This window comes from Solanum verrucosum, unplaced genomic scaffold (assembly GCF_900185275.1).
Source record: "Solanum verrucosum unplaced genomic scaffold, falcon-dt-bn FXZP01000228.1, whole genome shotgun sequence".
In the NCBI taxonomy this organism is placed as follows: Eukaryota; Viridiplantae; Streptophyta; class Magnoliopsida; order Solanales; family Solanaceae; genus Solanum; species Solanum verrucosum.
Window position 1 is genome coordinate 1,432,153 of NW_026020210.1, and position 18,290 is coordinate 1,450,442.

Below are 18,290 nucleotides of genomic sequence, written 5' to 3' on the forward strand. Positions count from 1 at the left end.
ATACATAAGTGCACCAATTGCACTAAGATAAGGTACTTCAGGACCAAAAGGTTCATCATTCTCTTCTTGAGGTCGGAATGGATCTTCACTCACTTCAAGTGATCGGATAACCATTGGAGTACTTGATGGATGTGCTTTGTCCATGTAAAATCGTTTCAAGATTTTCTCAGTATAGGCAAATTGATGGATAAAGACCCCGTCTGCTAAATGTTCAATTTGTAGACCAAGACAAAGTTTTGTCTTTCCAAGGTCTTTCATCTCAAATTCTTTCTTTAGATATTCAATTGCCTTTTGGACCTCTTATGGAGTTCCAATGAGATTAATGTCATCAACATAAACAGTAAGAATAACAAACCCCAATGTTTTCTTAATAAAAATACAAGGACAAATGACATTGTTTATATAATCTTGTTTTATCAAGTACTCACTGAGGCGATTATACCACATGCACCCTGATTGTTTTAAGCCATATAATGACTTTTGTAATCTAATTGAGCACATTTCCCGAGATTTTGAACTATATGCTTCAGACATTTTAAGTCCTTCCGGAACTTTCATATAAATTTCATTATCAAGTGAACCGTAAAGATAAGCTGTAACTACATCCATCAGATATATTTCAAGATTTTCATGTACACCTAAATCGATGAGATATCGAAAAGTTATTGCATCCATAATCGGTAAATATGTTTCTTCATAGTTGATACTGGGTCGTTGAGAGAATCCTTGTGCAACAAGGCGTGCCTTGTATCTTACAATTTCATTTCTCTCATTTCTTTTTCGTACAAAGACCCATTTATAGCCAACCGATTTTACATCATTTGGGGTTTGGACTACAGGTCCAAAAACCTCACGTTTAGCAAGTGAGTCTAATTCTGAATGAATTGCCTCTTGCCATTTCGGCCAATCACATCTTCATCGACATTCTTCGACAGATAAGGGCTCAAGATCCTCACTGTCTTGCATAATGTTAAGTGTAACATCATATACGAAAACATTATCCAATATGATTTTTGATCGATCTAAATTTATCCCATCACCTGTAGAACTTATTGAAAGTTCTTCATTCACTTGAGTCTCGGGTTCACTGATCTCTTCAGGAATATCAAGATTAATCAGATCTTAAATCTCTTTGTGGGATTCTTTTGTAGTGTCTTTTTTTGTACTTCTTTTTCTAGGACTTTTATCCTTTGAACCCAATGGTCTACCACGCTTCAGGCGTGTTTGTGATTCAGAAGCCATGCCACTTGTAGATGGTCTTTTTGGGACGTCAATCCGGATAGGCACATTTACTGCAGGAATATGTGACTTTGTTATCCTTTTCAAAGCAGTAAATGCGTCTGGCATTTTGATTTGCTATGTTTTGCAAATGGATGATCTTCTGGACCTCATGTTCACGCATAGGGGAACGTGGATCACAATGAGATAATGATGAAGCTTTCCAAGCAATTTCATTTTCAAGTTCCTTTTTCTCTCCCCGTAATTGCGGAAAACTTGTTTCATCAAATCAACAATCTGCAAATCTTGCAGTGAATAAATCTCCTGTCAATGGCTCAAGGTAGCCAATTATGGAGGGTGAATCGAACCCAACATATATGCCTAGCCTTCTTTGGGGGTCCATCTTAGTGCGCTGAGGTGGTGCTACTGGCACATATACAACGCATACAAAAATTCGTAGATGAGCAATATTTGGTTCATGACCAAATACCAATTGTGACGAAGAATATTTATTATAATGAGTCGGTCTGAGACGAACAAGTGATGCTGCATGTAAGATAGCATGACCCCAAACAGTACTGGGCAACTTAGTTTTCATAAGTAGAGGTCTTGCTATCAATTGTAAGCGCTTAATAAATGACTCAGCAAGGCCATTTTAAGTATGAGCATGAGCTATAAGATGTTCAACTTTTATCCCTATTAATAAGCAATAATTATCAAAAGCTTGGGATGTGAATTCTCCAGAATTATCAAAGTAAATTGCCTTAATGACTCAGCAAGGCCATTTGTATTGATAATGAAGGAAATTAATGATATTTGGTACTACCTCCGTCCATTTTTAATTGTCATAATTTCTTTTTTTAGATGCAAACGATAATAACTTTGATTAACATTTTAGATGTATTTTTATCATATTGATATGCGAAAATTAGAATGTATAGTACTTTTCGTATAGTTTTTGAATATCTAAATTTTTTGTTTGAAATATTGAATTAATATAATCTAATTTAACTTTGAAAATTAATCAAATTGACTTTCAAAAAACGTAACGTGACAATTAAAAGTGGACAGAGGACGTATTTAATCTTGACTTATACTCACCATTTCATTTTTTGACAATATATACTTGTGGTTTTTCTATTTTTCATTTCTCTGTCAAAGAAGAAAATAATGAAAAAAATATAAATTAAAAATGGACAAATTTTGTTTTTGATACATTGAAAAATGCTAAATAAACTCGAAAATAAGCTACATGACTTAAGTTATCCGCAAGAATAAACTCCATATTTATGAATCTTCAACTTGTTTTTGTTCTTTGTTCGACAATAAATCGGTGTATTAATATGCCTCCCTTCAAGTATTTAGGCATAATACATAAATGTGCACTTTAACTTTATCTTATTTCACTTTATGTCCTTCATCTTTAGGTGCACACAAATAAACAATTAAACATGCACACAATTGAATAAGTAGAAACATGAGTCCTACATGACATAATATATGTAGCCTACCTCTTAGGACACAAATTGCCACATAAGATTTATATGTCTATTTATTTAAATTTATACAAATTTAATTGTATGCATGCACACCAAAATTAAAGGACATAAATATAAACTGATGTCAAATTAATAAATATATTTATGTATTATACCTAATGGTGAGGTGGTTGATAATGACTTTGGGATATTAATATTATACTAAGAGAAAATAATAATTACCCCATTAAAGTAAGACCTATTTTTGAAAAAGACACTCAAACTTTGCGGGGGTCCTAATACACCCCTTAACTAGATTAATGTGAAATTATTGAACCATTTTTTGATATTTTATAGAGAGAGTGTATATCACTCACCTAAAGAGCGTGGAAACCAGAAAAAGTAAGATTAAACTTGCAATATTTTTTATTAACCATATAAATAATCTTTTATTTTATTGTTAATTTTTTTTTCTTTCTTCTCCTTCCTGAGCTTCACCATTGAAGGAGAGCTTGAATTTTTATTTATTTTTTGCTCTCTTTTCATTTTTCATTTAGGTTGGATTTCAGCAGAGAGATTTAATTGTAACTAAATAACACAATCTCAGTACATAAAAAAAGATGCCTTTTCACTGACAAAAAAATTCCATTGATAACGGAAGCAACAACAGATTTGTTGTTCATCCTCAGATTTCTTCTCCTCCTTCTTGACCGGCTGGTGTGAGAATCTCCGGGAAGATGATGGCGACTTCGAAGATAGAATCGTCGGCGTTATTTCAATTAACCCCTGATCAATTTACGAGGGTTGAAATCCTGTTAAGACCAAGCAAAAATAATCTCATCTGCATTCGGAGAGAGAATTTTCATTTTTTCCAACTACAACCCAGATTAATTTAGAGCAAAATCCAAAGGCAAACACACATAAAAAGAAGACTTTGACAGAAATTTTAATTTGAAAAAAATTGATTTTGAAAACGAAATTGATTTTCCTGTTTGATTTTGATTTAGTGTTGTAAATGGTGTTGTAGCAATGGCGGCCACTTCACAAGACGAAGAAGACCAACGATGGGGTTAAGCATAATTGGAGAAGAAAGAAAAAATAAAGAATTAAAAAAAAAGAAACATAAATAAAAACAAAGATTAGAAAATTATATAAAATTGACAGGTGGCAAACAATAATTGGTGCGTGCTTACACCTTCTTTTTTATAAGTGGGATTAACTGAAAAATGAAATATTTATATCACTTTTAAATTATTTAGTGGGGTACTAGGACCCTTATAAAGTTTGAGTGTCTTTTTAAAAAAAGTGTCATAGTTAAATAGGGTAATTATGTATTTTCTCTTATACTAATAACATAGTTTCACAGGTGTGAAATAATATAAAATAAAAAGTAATAAAATAATAATTTCTCATGTGTGAAAGCATTTACCGGCCATTTGTGGTTGTCATATCGTGTCATGCCTGTTATTCATTTTAGGGAAAAAGGACAAATATATCCAAACTATCGTAAATGGAATGCAGATATTCACCGTTATAGTTTTGAGACATTGATGCCCCTGCCGTTCAAAAACTAGAGCATATATGCCCTTACTCTATATGACTTAAAATCGAACAAAGCCATGAAATGGACGAGTGTTTCTTTTTTGATACATTGAAAAATGCTAAATAAACTTTAAGTCTTTTATACGCTACATGACTTAAATTATCTAGAAGAATAAATTCCATTTCATATGGCGCGACTACATATATTAATAAATCTTCAACTTGTTTTTATTCTTTGTTCGACAATAAATCTGCATATTAATTTGTTTTTCCCCAAATTTTATATTAGTGATTTTAGAGATAAATATTGAAAATACTTTTAAAATTGACTAAATTATTATTTTAGTCTCCCAATTATTGACAATCTTAAAAACAATATGCCTCTACTTGATTAAGTAACATGCCATTCACCTATGCATATATGCGAAATTCTCTGCTGATATCATGTTCACGTAAATATAATATAGTTTTTTTTTTATATAAAAAAACATTTAAATAAATAAATGCTAAAATTTAATAACTAAAAAAAAAAGAGAAAATAACTTTTTTTTAAAAATATTCTTACTCTACCTATCCCCTACGCAGAACCCCAACCCCATCACTCACCCACCCCTCCCTCCCCCCCACCTCCACCCCCAATTTTTTTAAAAAAAGATATTCTTATTTCACACAATCGCCTACCCAACTTCCTCACTCCAATTAAAATTTCTTCTAAAATAAAAAAATTTCTTACCCCATCTCCACCCCTATCCTGCCCCACCCCCGGAAAAAAGTTACTAATTCTGAATGGGCGGGTAGTTAGGTGAGACTTGAGAGGTTGGTGTACTGGGTAGGGTGGGATGGAGTAATAAACATAATATTTTTTTATACGAAAAAAATAATGTTTTTTCATATATATTTATGGGTTGTTGATTGCCTGACTATACTGTTGTCAACAGATACAGTAGCATCAAGTGAAGTTAGAAAGAGAGAAAAAAATGTCAGCCTCTTCAAATTACCAGTTGTTTTCACTTGTCTCCATCTTACTGCTAATAACAGTTGATTCAAGTTCACAATCTCAAGCAACAGAAGAAAACGGTGTGAAATCTGGTGTCTTTCTATCTCCAGCGTTTGTGCTGGAACCTGGATCTGTCTCTAACAAGTTTTACTACAACATTAGCTTCCCAAAAGGCCACATTGCTATCAAAAATTTCGATGCCGAAGTAGTTGATGAGGCAGGGAATCGTGTACCCCTTTACGAGACATATCTTCACCACTGGGTTGTTATAAGATATTATAATCGAAAAGGTGTGGAAGTAACAAAGTACCATGATGATTTGGGGTTCCACCAATCAGATTTTATTGTCAAGAGAAACTCAGGGATATGTGATGAAGGCCTTTCTCAATATTTTGGCCTTGGGTCAGAGACGCGAAAAACAATCACCTATGTTCCAGATCCTTATGGAATAGAAGTTGGTAATCCAGTCGAAGTACCTTCTGGATACGAGGAGAAATGGTTGCTCAATGTACATGCAATTGATACACGAGGTGCGGAAGATAGATTGGGATGTACTGAATGCAGGTGTGATCTTTATAATGTTACCAAGGACGAGCATGACCGAGTTATAGAGCCAGATTACATTGGAGGGTTGAGATGTTGTTACGATGAAACAAGATGCAGGGTGAAAGACGGATTCCAAGGATCAAAGAGAAGCCTGTACCTGAAGTACACAGTGAAGTATATTGATTGGGATCCCTCCATCGTGCCTGTAAAAATTTACATACTTGATATAACTGATACATGGAAAAAGCCAGAAAAATCGACTGCCGCTGTGGCAAGACATCACTGCCAGGTGTGAGAGAAAATGATAATTTAGCTCATAACTCAAATCATTTTTAACTCTTTACTAATATTCAGGTAATTTCTTTTACTTCAGTTTGAATATTTAGTGGAGTCATGTTCATCAGCTGTTGCAAATGTCAATTGCACTCATACAAAGAAGATAATTGTAACTTTTCCTAGCGGCGGAGATGTCATCTATGGAGTTGCTCATCAACATACAGGAGGGACTGGTATGACACTCCATGGAGAGGTACTCTGAGCTATTATATTTTGTTTCTTTGGTTATGTTCTGCTTACAATCTGGATTACTTGTATCTTACATGTTTTCAAACGATTAACTCACTGATAAAAACAAAGATTTTTGTACAATAAACTTTTTCTTTTAATTATACTTGTCATCTTAACACTGGTTATGTATGCCACGACTTTCAAGACCAGTTTGATTGAATCCATATCTAATCTCGTTCTCTTAACATCCAATAAAAGAGAAGTGTTGTTAGCGTTCATTTGACATGATTTTCATACTTCAGAAGATTATTTTGTTGATTCAAACTGTTATGTCCCAGTATGGTAACATTTCAGTTTATCTTCAATTAACTGCAGAAAGCTTGATGTTTTTTTATTATACTGAATGGAGCCTCCTTCCCTTTGAGACAATTAATGTCCGTGTTATATTGTCTGCTTAGTTAATATAGTGGCCCCTCGATGAACTGCATCATTTTATAGGAGATAATATTGTTTCTTGATAGTTAACTGCTTTAGTTTTGTAAGTACATAAGTGTAAGTTCAGTACTTGTGTGGGAAGTCAGGAAGATAAGCTAGTGTATAATGACATGGCTATCGGGTAGTAAAGCAGTCATAATAGTTGTTGCGTGTTTGTATAGCATATTAGTCTCAATTGTCATCATGATTAGCTGAGCAGATTTACTTGTTCTGATTTGTGGAGCACCTTGTTCATTGGTGTTTGGTGTTGGTTATTTCTTAATTTCTTCTTCTCTGTTTCCGCTGCTTTGGTCTAGGATGGACGTGTCATATGCTCATCTCTTCCAATCTATGGGGAAGGAAAGGAACCAGGAAATGAAGCTGGATACATTGTCGGTATGTCTAGTTGTTATCCTAGACCTGGCTCTATCAAGATCTCGGAAGGGGAGACTGTAACTTTACTATCAAACTATAGCAATGCCCAGAGGCATACGGGAGTGATGGGGTTGTTCCATCTCTTGGTTGCTGAACCATCACCGAAGCCTAATTCTATCCTACATTCCACAGATGAAGTAAGATCTTTGACGCATTAAAAGTTTTCGAGATTCAGAGTAGTGAATTTCCTACTTAAGTCTACACAAGATCATATATTTCTGAACTTGTTTCTTCTTCACTATTGCAGACAGATGAGATTGTAATATTGCAGAATGCTATTGGAGCCTTGGCAGCACTGTTTGGAATTGCACTACTTGTTGGTGCTGCTGTTATTTATCAACGTCGGAATCAAAGGGATCAGCAAGGCTATGAGTCAATACAGCTGTGAGGTTCTTTCCCTCTGGTGACTCTGGTCCCTAGTGTAGTACACAAAATGCAAGTTATGATCTCCCTTCTTTTCGTGGACTAGTTCCTCGACACATGTGTTGCACTTGTATGTCAAGTCATGAATTATAAGATTTTGCAAAATAATATCGATATTATTAAAATTAAACTTTGAGTAAATGATAGTACAAGTGCTTGTGAATGATCTATCTTTTGATCTTTGTATAGTGACATGTTTGTCAATGTTAAGATGACAATATATTATCTGAATTTACGAAGTTGAATAGTTAATTAGCATTTAATTAGATAGATATTATCTAGCAAAAATATTCTTTTAACTTATAAGTAGGCTTCCTACTTCTAAAAGTAAATAAGTTCAAATTTAATTTTCAATCTGAACATCTCAAAAGCCAAACAATTTGGTTAGTTGACATCTTACTTTTGGAGTGAAAGAATTAATTTATTTCCAAGAGAACCTGTTGCCGTGAAATAACAAGAAAGAATAATTTATTCCAAAGATGTTACTTTGGCCTTTCTAAGTATAGTAATAAAACAGATCTTGAATTCCGCTAAATTATTGAATTAGGATTAAATATAATAAAGTCAAAAGCAGTTTTTAAAAGGGAAAATTATGCAACAACGCAAACATGTGATTTATATTTATGATAAAATATTACAATTCGTAGCTATATGTAGGATTTTATAGCAAATTTTTCTCTCTCTAAAAAAAAGAAATTCATTTAAATATATTATGTATCAATTGTATTCAATCACATATAGGTGAATACTTTGTATTTTATATCAATTGTATTCGAAAAACTATTTTGTAATATGTATCAATTGTATTCGTGATACAACGAATATAATATGCATTCATACGAATACAATATGCATTCATCCTCTCTTTCAAATGTATTATGTATCAATTAAATCCAATCAAATATAGGTGAAAGATTTGAATTTTATATCAATTGTATTTGAAAACCTATATTTGTGTTTTGTATCAACTATATTTGTATTATGTATTAATTGTATTCGTGATGCAATGAATACAACAAGTATTCATCCCCTCTCCTTCCTCTCTCGATTACACTCGTATCTCTCTCAATCTCGCTTGCCTCTCTCCTCCTAATAAGTATTCATTTTGATATTGTATTTGTATTTTTTTCTTCTCCGAAATTTGTGAAAAAATACAACAAAAATACAAATGTGTAGCAAATCAAAGTGTACCTGCGAATTGTAATTAGTGAAAGTGTAGCTAAGAATCCTATTTAAGGCCTAATGTTTGTTATTTAAGAAATTTTTCTGGGGCAGTGTTTAGCACGGCACGTTAGGGTAGGGTAGAGTAGAGTAGGGTAATATTTTGGAAAATATTAAACGGAGAAAGGTAGGGTGGTCAAAATCTTAGCTGGTCAAGGCTTGCCCCTCCCAATTGTCATTCCTACGATGGGGGAAACAACCTATCTAATCCTTTTTAGAAGAGTTTTGTGATGCAATTAAGCAATCTGTAATGGAATTAGCTAATCTAGGAGATGACTCGAAGAAGATGATAGCCAAATCAGGCTTATAACCGAGAATTGAGGTTGGATTGAATGCAGAAGAGTAAGAGAAAATCAAATATTATTTCATGAATGAATCCAATTATATGTATTGGCTATATTTAAGGAAATGAAACTAGTAGATGAAATCTGAAAATCTAACTGCTATAGTCTGACAACTGCAACTACTTCTAACTAACTTGCTACATCACTTAACTAACTTCCCAACTCACCTAGGCTAGTTCAGTGTTAGACTTATATTAACACCCCCTGCTGAAGATGATCCTTGACCTCAAGGATGAAATGGAGAGAATATGTGCTTTTCAACTCGGATATAAATTCCCAAGTAGCCTGATTAACATCAATACTAAACCATTTTAGCAAGACTTGGCCAACAACTTTGTTGCCCTTTTTCACTAACCTCCTTTCGAGGACAGCCTTAGGGTCAGGGCAATAAGGACTCGAGAGACGAAAGTGTCACGCCCCAAGACTACACCCTGGATGTGGCCGGCACTCGAAGATCATTGCTGGCCCCAAGCAAACCCTTGGCCTGACTTTCTTAACTTAGCGGAAACCTAACTCGACAGAATAACTCCATGCAATGCAAGGACATAAAATAACTTAACTGATAAAATCTGGCCAAAAAGGCAACTCGAGTCCCAAAATAGAATATTTACATATATACATAGATGAGAGACTCAAAACTAACTAACTAACTGACTGTCTATGAAGCCTCTAAAATACTGAGATGGATGTTGGGATAGGCCCCGCAACATCCTAAACAAACAAAACTAAGAACACAAAATAACAGAGTCCTCCGGAAAACAAGGAGGCTCACCACTGACTCTAGAGTGCTCAGCTGGATCAACGGCGTGCTGGATGTTGATCCTGGGTACCAGCGTCTGCATCGTCATAAGATGCAGGCCAACTGGCATCAGTACATTGAATGTACGAGTATGCGAGCTGGAAATGCTAAACCACAACTTAAGCTTGAAAAGAGTGCAAGAGAACACTTATCTTGGCTCTGTTCGACTCATGAATAACTGAACTCAATATATAAAGCAATAAGACACATGCAATATATAAAGTTTGTAAAACAGTGTAAACAACTTAGCTCGTTAATGATAAAACAATAACAAACTCAACTTTACTTATATAAAAGTAATATAACTTTAGTGGGAGATTCTTTAACCGACAACCACTACTATGAGCCTTAGTGGTGATACAACGTTTTACCTCACGTTGCCCAAGGACCATCCTATACCTAGCCGTGATATAGGACCTTACTTTAACTTAGTGGATCCACTAGCTTAATCTTACGTGATCATCTAAAAGAATGACCCGTCAAGTATGTTGGCTCATGGAGAGTTGAGTTAATATGAACTCGTGTCCCCAACTCGGTGCTCAATACTACTCCCAAAAATACTTTGGCTCATAAGTATTTAAAACACATCTTTCTTTAGTTTGAGATAATTGCTCAAAATCTAGCCCAAAGGCTCACTTGGAATCGATGTTCCCTTTTCTTGAAAACTAGCCCAAAGGCTCTTTTGGAATCATAGTTCCTCTCTTACTCAAATGTGAAAACATTTATAAGCTTCTTTGGGGAAATACTTAGTTCCCTAATACTTTTGAGAAATGAACTCAACTCTATACTCGTGTCTTAACTTGAAACTCTATACTTTTTACTCAACTTGAAACTTGAGCCTTAAAATGAAGTTAAAATGTTCAACAAAGACTCTTGAAAAACTTTGAAGATTTGCTTTGACTTACTTCTTAACTTCTAGACTTGACTTCTAACTTCACTTGACTTTGATCCGAACTTGCCTTGAATTGGATTATGGATTCAAGGTATATGATCACACGTTTATGGATAAGTTCTTGACGTTTAGACGTACCTTGGAGTGTTGGAAACAACTATGAAACATAGATACAATGCCAAGGAACATGCATGAAAAAGTGGGGAAAGAATGGGAAAGGTTTGCGTCCTTGGCGCTCTGAGAGGCGCGGGGCGCCAGACCACAAAGCTCAGAAGGGGCCTGCTGGAGCTCTGCTAGGCGCGCCACCCCAAGGGCTAGACTTCAGAGTCCCTTTTGGGGCACGCTGGCAGGCGCGACACGCCACCCCTTTTCCCCGAAAACTCGACTTTTCTTCCTCCTTTGTCCAACTCTAAACCACCCTAACTTCAAGGGTTTCAACTCCAAACACTAAGAATCATAAAATCCCTCAACATACAAGAGATTCATCTCAAAACACAACCAAATCATGTACTAAACCAACAAGAACTTCAACAACACAACCAACAACTTTTCTCGGAAATAAAATAAGTTTGGCGGGTGGGGAAAGAGCCAACCCAACACTATGAACTCACATACCTAGTAGGGATCACCCCCGACGATATCCACAACGATCTTTGATGAAACCTTGCTTGATCTTCTCTTTCTCCTCTTCTTCTCCTCTTCACTCACAAACCCTCACTCTCACTCTTTTAAAAAAGGAAGAACTGATCAAAATAATCAGTCTAACACACTAATATAACCAAAAGAATTGGTTAGGGAAAAGACCAAAATACCCTTAAAATTTTCGGACAAATTTCCCTGCCAACTGCCCAACTTCCAAATGACATAACTCACTTATACGAACTCGGAATTGAGCAAACTCGGTGGCGTTGGAAAGATCATTCCACGAGCTTCGCAAACATAACTGGAACTACACCTAATTCATCCTGAGCTAGGATTTATTATTGGCCAAAAACTCATTTTTTTCCATACTTAACAAATTTCCAGATTTTTGAATTCTTTCCAAGAATGATTATTCCACTTCTAAGCCTCTTCATAGATATTTCAAATTGCCGGATGTTACAATATCTCCCCCTTGGGAACATTCATCCTCGAATGAGATTAATCTTGTTAGGCTAAGGGTGTGACATCAACTCAAACACCCAACAAACAACAACAACATGCTCATTATAAGTTAAAGAGCACTAAAAAGGAAATTGATACCTTAATTTGCATTTTCCCCGGATTCAAAGAGACGTGGATATCTCTTCTTCATGTCCTCTTCAGCTTCCCAAGTAGTTTCCTCAACAAATTGGTTCCTCCAAAGGACCTTGACTGATGCTACATCTTTCGTTCTAAATCTACGAACTTGGCGATCTAAAATCTGAACAGGAATCTCCCCATAAGATAAGTTATCCTTGATCCTAATACTTTCAGTTGGTAGGATCAATGAAGGATCACCTATGCAACATGGAGATGTGGAATACCGGATGAACCACTGCTAGTTCCTGTGGTAGCTCTAACTCATAAGCAACATTGCAAATTATCTTGGCTATGCGTTAAGGTCCAATATACCGGGGACAGAGTTTACCCTTCTTACCAAACCTCATAATCCCTTTCATGGGTGAGACTTTCAAATATACCCAATCGTCTACTTCAAACTCTAACGCCCTTCTCCTAACATCAGTGTAGGATTTCTGGCGACTCTGTGCCGTCTTCAACCTCTCTTGAATCACTTTCACCTTCTCCATAGCTTGGTGAACTAAATCTGGTCCTATCAACTGTGCTTCACCAACTTTAAACCATCCAATAGGAGATCTACATCTTCTCCCATAAAAAGCTTCATATGAAGCCATGTGGATGCTAGAGTGATAACTGTTGTTGTAGGCAAACTCAATGAGAGGTAAGTGATCATCCCAATTACCTTTGAAATCGATCACACAAGCCCTCAACATATCTTCTAAATTCTGAATAGTGCGCTCTGCTTGCCCATCCGTCTGAAGATGAAAGGCAGTACTTAAGTTCACATTTGAATCCAAGCCTTTCTGAAAAGATTTCTAGAACTATGCAGTAAACTGTGCACCTCTATCTGAAATAATGGAGACTGGACTCCATGAAGTCTCACTATCTCCTTGATATATAACTTGGCATAATCTTCTGCTGAATGGGTAGTCTTTACTGGTAGAAAATGGGCTAACTTTGTCATTTTGTCGACAATTACCCAAATAGAATCATGTTGTCTACGAGACCTTGGCAACCCTGTGATGAAATTCATATTGATCATCTCCCACTTCCATTCCGGAAGTTCTATCCTCTGTGCCAAACCATCGGGCCTTTGGTGTTCAACTTTCACTTGCTGGCAATTTGGACACTTAACAACAAATTCAGCAATGCCTTTCTTCATGCTATTCCACAAATAAACTTCTCTCAAATGACGATACATCTTTGTGGAACCCGGATGAATGGAATATCTGGAGCTATGAGCTTCCACCATAATCTTCTCTTGGAGTCCATCCATCATAGGTACACACAATCTACCTTGATATCTCAAAACACCATCTCCCCCTTGTTCAAAAGCTTATACTTTCTGCTTTTGAACATTTGCCTTCAACTCAAGCAAAATGGGATCTTGGTCTTATTTCTCTTTCACTTCTGCCACTAATGATGACTCGGCCCCGTTCGTCACCGCTATACCTTCTTCTGTGGAATCCATAAGTCTGACTCCCAGGCGTGCCAGTCTGTGCACATCTTTTGCAAACTCTCTCTTCCCTTCTTCAATATAGGCGGTGCTACCCATAGACAACCTGCTTAAAGAATCAGCAACAACATTAGCCTTACCTGGGTGGTAAAGAATACTCAGGTCATAATCCTTGAGTAATTATAACCACCTCCTCTGCCTAAGATTAAGCTCTTTCTGAGTGAACACATATTGAAAATTCTTGTGATCAGTAAACACATCAACATGCACACCATACAAGTAATGACGCCATATCTTCAAGGCAAATACTACGGCAGCTAACTCTAAGTCATGGATTGGGTAATTTTTCTCATGAACCTTCAACTGTCTGGAGGCATAAGCTATAACCTTGCCATTCTGCATTAAGACACAACCCAAACCAACTCTAGATGCATCACAATACACCACAAAACCGAGAGTACCTTCTGGTAACGTCAAAACTGGAACAGTAATCAACCTCTTTTTCAATTCCTGAAAGCTTTTCTCACAAGCTTCAGACCATTGAAATTTCACTGTCTTCTGAGTCAACCTAGTCAAAGGAGATGCAATAGACGAGAACCCCTCTGCAAACCTTCTATAATAGCCAGCCAAACCCAAGAAACTCCTAATTTCAGTTGGAGAATTGGATCTAGGCCAATTCTGCACTGCCTCAATTTTCTGAGTATCAACTTTAATTCCATAAACAGACACAATGTGGCCTAGGAATGCCATGGACTCAAGCCAAAACTCACACTTAGAGAACTTGACATACAACTCTTTATCTTTCAAAGTCTGAAGAACTATTTTGAGATGACTAGCATGATCTTTTTCATTCCTTGAATAGATTAGTATGTCATCAATGAAGACGATAACAAACATATTTAAATAATGTTTGAAGACTCTATTCATCACGTCCATGAAAGCTGTCGGTGCATTGGTCAAACCAAAGGACATGACTAAAAACTCGTAATGACCATATCTAGTCCTGAATGCTGTCTTTGGAATATCACATTCCCTTACTCTTAACTGGTGATAGCCTGATCTGAGGTCAATCTTCGAAAAACAAGTGGCACCCTGAAGCTGATCGAAAAGATCATCAATCCTTGGAAGAGGGTACTTATTCTTGATGGTAACCTTATTCAACTGGCGGTAGTCTATACACATTCTAAGGGAACCATCTTTCTTTCTCACAAACAAGACCGGAGCGCCCCAAGGTGAGACACTTGGTCGAATGAAACCCTTATCTAGGAGATCTTTCAACTGCTCTTTCAACTCTTTCAACTCTGTTGGTGCCATTCTATAAGGCGGAATAGAGATAGGACGATTATCTGGAATGAGATCTATGCCGAAATCTATTTCTCTCTCAGGAGGAATTCCGGGTAGATCATCATGAAAAACTTCTTGAAACTCTCTTACTATAGGAACTGACTGAAAATGAGGTATCTCAACACTAGAGTCACTAACTCGGACTAAGTGATAGATACAACCCTTCGAAACTAACTTTCTCGCCTTAAGGTACGAAATGAAACGACCCTTAGGCACTGCTGAACTACTACTCCACTCTAAGACTGGCCCATTCGGAAACTGAAACTTGAACACTCGGGTTCTACAATCTAATGATGCATAACAGGCATGAAGCCAATCCATACCTAAAATGACATCGAAATCTACCATGTCTGACTCAACCAAATCAGCCATGGTGCTCTTGTGATTGATAGTAACAGGACAATCACGATAAACACTTTCTGCTATAATAGACTCCCCAACAGGTGTAGAAACACAAAAGGGTTCATAAAGTCTTTCAGGAAGAACCTCAAACTTATTTACAACATAAAGAGTTACAAAAGATAAACTTGCTCCTGGATCTAACAAAGCATACACATAAAAAACAAAGACTTTGATCATACCAGTGACAACATTTGGAGAGTTCTCTTGCTCATGGTGACTGGTGATTGCATAGAGGCGGTTTGCTCCTCCGCTAGTACTAGAAGTAGCTCCTCTAGGTACCATCCTGTCTGGGGGAGCAACTGATGAAGCTTGGGCCCTATTGCCCATATTTCCACTACCTTGCTTATTCTTAGGGCACTCTTTCATGAAGTGACCCTCTTGTCCACACTTAAAACACCCTGTCTGGCCATCACGACATTTACCGGGGTGGGTTCTACCACACCTAGCACATGCAGGAATCGAACTACCTCCTTGTGCCACAATACTCGAAGATTATGCTGGTCTAGCCTTGAAATCCTTCGAATTCTGGCCATTAAATTCACCTCTGTATCTGGGTGCAGGTGCTCTAGCAGATGATGGAGCAGGTCCCTTTTGCCTTTGCTAAAAGGATGAACGGTTCGCATTACCTTTCTGCTGCCCGGTCTCATTACCGGTCTTCGCTCTCTTATTTCTGAACTCTTTTCGGTCCCTCAGCTTCTCTTCCTCAACCTGTTGCACATAGACCATCAACCTAGATATGTCCATGTCCCTAATAAGCATTGCAGCCCTACCTTCCTTGCTTGACAACCGAGACAGCCCAGCAACAAACAAACTCATTTTATTCCTCATGTCCGTAACCATCTCCGGAGCATACCGGGATAGTTGTGTGAACTTCAGACTGTACTCATTAACACTCAACGACTCCTGCTTAAGTGTGAGGAACTCACGTACCTTGGCCTCTTTCAATTCTCGGGGAAAGAAACGCCCCAAGAAAGCTTCCTCAAAACAGGCACAATTTGCAGGTGGTGCATTCTCAACTCTGCCCCCTTTCCACTGGTCGAACCAAGTTCTAGCAACATCCTTCAATTGATACGCAGCTAGTTCAACCCGCTCAGTATCTATCACATGCATCACATCAAAAATCTTCTTCAGCTCCTCAATGAAGTTCTCTGGATCCTCAGTAGTGCTCGAACCCATGAAACTCAGCACATGTGCTGAACAATCCTATATCTGAACATGTCACAGATTAGACTTACGTCAAATCCAACTAGTTCTATAGTTGTTCAAGGTTCTGATTTGAAAGAAATTGAATTCAGAATGTGATATGTAGTTATTAGAACCTATCCCAAAAGAAAAAAAATAACTAATAATAAATCAATAATTAATCTTATCATCTTCATAAGAGTCTACTTCTTTTCTCTTCTACAACAATTTATTATAGAGTGTCTGGTGTAGATAGTTGAAATGCAATTATTCTATAAGATAAGTGACTTATGAGCTCTGCAGAGAGGTTTACGTCACTACAATTAGATTGCAGTAACTTTATATATTTTTCATGATGCTATTTTCATGTGCCTTAAATATTTTGAGTTTATCAAGACATTTAGACTTACAAAACATCAAAAAATATATACATATCATGAGTAACCTTTTTGAAAACTCAGAATACTCAAATTCACCGCTTGCCTAAATGCTCATTTATTACACAAATCAGAATAGATTAATTATAACTTATCACTACCTCTTTTTCCTTTTCTAAGAGGAAAGGTCTCTTAGTCATTTTTCCTTCTAAACAAGACTCATATGTTGGTAGTGACTTCACTTTCAATGAACCGTTATGTTCATCCATTAACCAACCTCGAAATTCTATTCAGAATAAATGACTTAGACACTAATGTACAGATAAGTTTCATTCAATTTAAAAGATATTTTTCCTTATGAGACAGATTAATATAATTCAATTCATGAGAAATAATACTAATAAAAGAATCACGCATCAATATACCACAAGAAATAAAATATTCATCAAACTCAATGATAGGAGAGTTACAACGAAAAATATTAAATACTCATCTCTTATCTAGTTAGAAACTGAAAATAATTCCTTCTAACATAAGGTACATGTACAATGCATTCTTTGAATTAATATATTTATCTTTACCAAAAGAAAAGCTTAAGTAGTACTAAGTGGGTGTGTAAAGTCTATTGAGAATATGAGATATAATACTTTAAATAGATCATAATATTTCGAATAATCCTAAATAACAAAATTTAGGGCTCATTTATACATATATATCCATGCATCTCGAATAGCCAATCGATGGGATTGGAGAACTACTCATGCAATACACATGTACAATGATCGATTATTCATTCCATAAACGTATACAGGTCTAACTCAGATGGAGAGTCTACTGTTAGTTTAAGTCAAGTGAAAATCCTCTAGTTACATTGATCCAATCCTATATTACTCAGTTTAGGAGAGTTAATACAGATTATCAAAACTAGACGATTAAATACATAGTGACTTATGTCAATTTCATCTGATAGGGAGGAAGGTCTAAGCCAACACATAAAATTAATACTTCACTACTATTTAATCAAATATAATCAAAAACTCATATAACGATCCAAAAAAAATAGTTTCTTACTAGGTCGTTCTTATGAATTTACCAAATTCCAGATCAATCAGAGTTTTTTTTTTTTCGAATTCCAAAACTATGATCAATTTGGTTGAAAACGTTGTTTGGCCAAAGTAGAATTTAAGATTTTCCCGCTCAGTAATTCCTTATCATATATCATCATTTTGTGAAATAGATACATAAATTAAGAATAAAGAACGAAATTCTAAAATTCCAAAAGAAAAGCATGTTTATGTATACATTGAATATTAAAATTCAAAAACACACCTCATAGATATCAATGCATCTTGAACAATAAATTTTGATGAAAAAATGACTACTCATGCAACAT

General features: G+C 36.1%; 4 protein-coding genes across 5 annotated transcripts in view; 2 read left to right on the forward strand and 2 right to left on the reverse strand.

Annotated features, from left to right (window-relative positions):
• LOC125830410 (uncharacterized) overlaps positions 1-7,718 on the forward strand; it is a 34,337-nt gene extending 26,619 nt beyond the window's left edge. The window contains exon 5 of the mRNA XM_049509603.1: positions 7,587-7,718. The gene's annotated coding sequence lies outside the window, so the exon portion shown is untranslated. The remainder of the gene's footprint in view (positions 1-7,586) is intronic.
• Positions 1-18,290, reverse strand: part of LOC125830450 (methylecgonone reductase-like) — a 160,614-nt gene that overhangs the window by 21,532 nt on the left and 120,792 nt on the right. The window lies entirely within an intron of this gene.
• Positions 5,216-7,585, forward strand: LOC125830460 (uncharacterized). The gene is made up of 4 exons (XM_049509658.1): positions 5,216-6,070; positions 6,155-6,310; positions 7,080-7,334; positions 7,445-7,585. The coding sequence occupies exons 1-4, from the start codon at positions 5,216-5,218 to the stop codon at positions 7,583-7,585; spliced, it is 1,407 nt and encodes a 468-aa protein (XP_049365615.1).
• LOC125830340 (uncharacterized) lies at positions 12,120-13,607 on the reverse strand. The gene is made up of 4 exons (XM_049509532.1): positions 13,589-13,607; positions 13,242-13,471; positions 12,455-12,891; positions 12,120-12,369 (listed from the first exon to the last, which is right to left on the reverse strand). Exons 1-4 carry the CDS (start codon positions 13,605-13,607, stop codon positions 12,120-12,122), a joined length of 936 nt encoding a protein of 311 aa, XP_049365489.1.

What these genes read in the sequence shown, in the direction of transcription:
- LOC125830460 (XM_049509658.1), top strand. Translation starts at nt 5,216, where the DNA reads ATGTCAGCCTCTTCAAATTACCAGTTGTTTTCACTTGTCTCCATCTTA. An exon ending in GTATGACACTCCATGGAGAG is followed by an intron (nt 6,311 to 7,079) that starts GTACTCTGAGCT and finishes GCTTTGGTCTAG; the next exon opens with GATGGACGTGTCATATGCTC. An exon ending in TCCTACATTCCACAGATGAA is followed by an intron (nt 7,335 to 7,444) that starts GTAAGATCTTTG and finishes TCACTATTGCAG; the next exon opens with ACAGATGAGATTGTAATATT.
- LOC125830340 (XM_049509532.1), bottom strand. An exon ending in CAAATTGCCAGCAAGTGAAA is followed by an intron (nt 12,892 to 13,241) that starts GTTGAACACCAA and finishes TTTCATCTTCAG; the next exon opens with ACGGATGGGCAAGCAGAGCG. An exon ending in CCCCGGTATATTGGACCTTA is followed by an intron (nt 12,370 to 12,454) that starts ACGCATAGCCAA and finishes GTATTCCACATC; the next exon opens with TCCATGTTGCATAGGTGATC.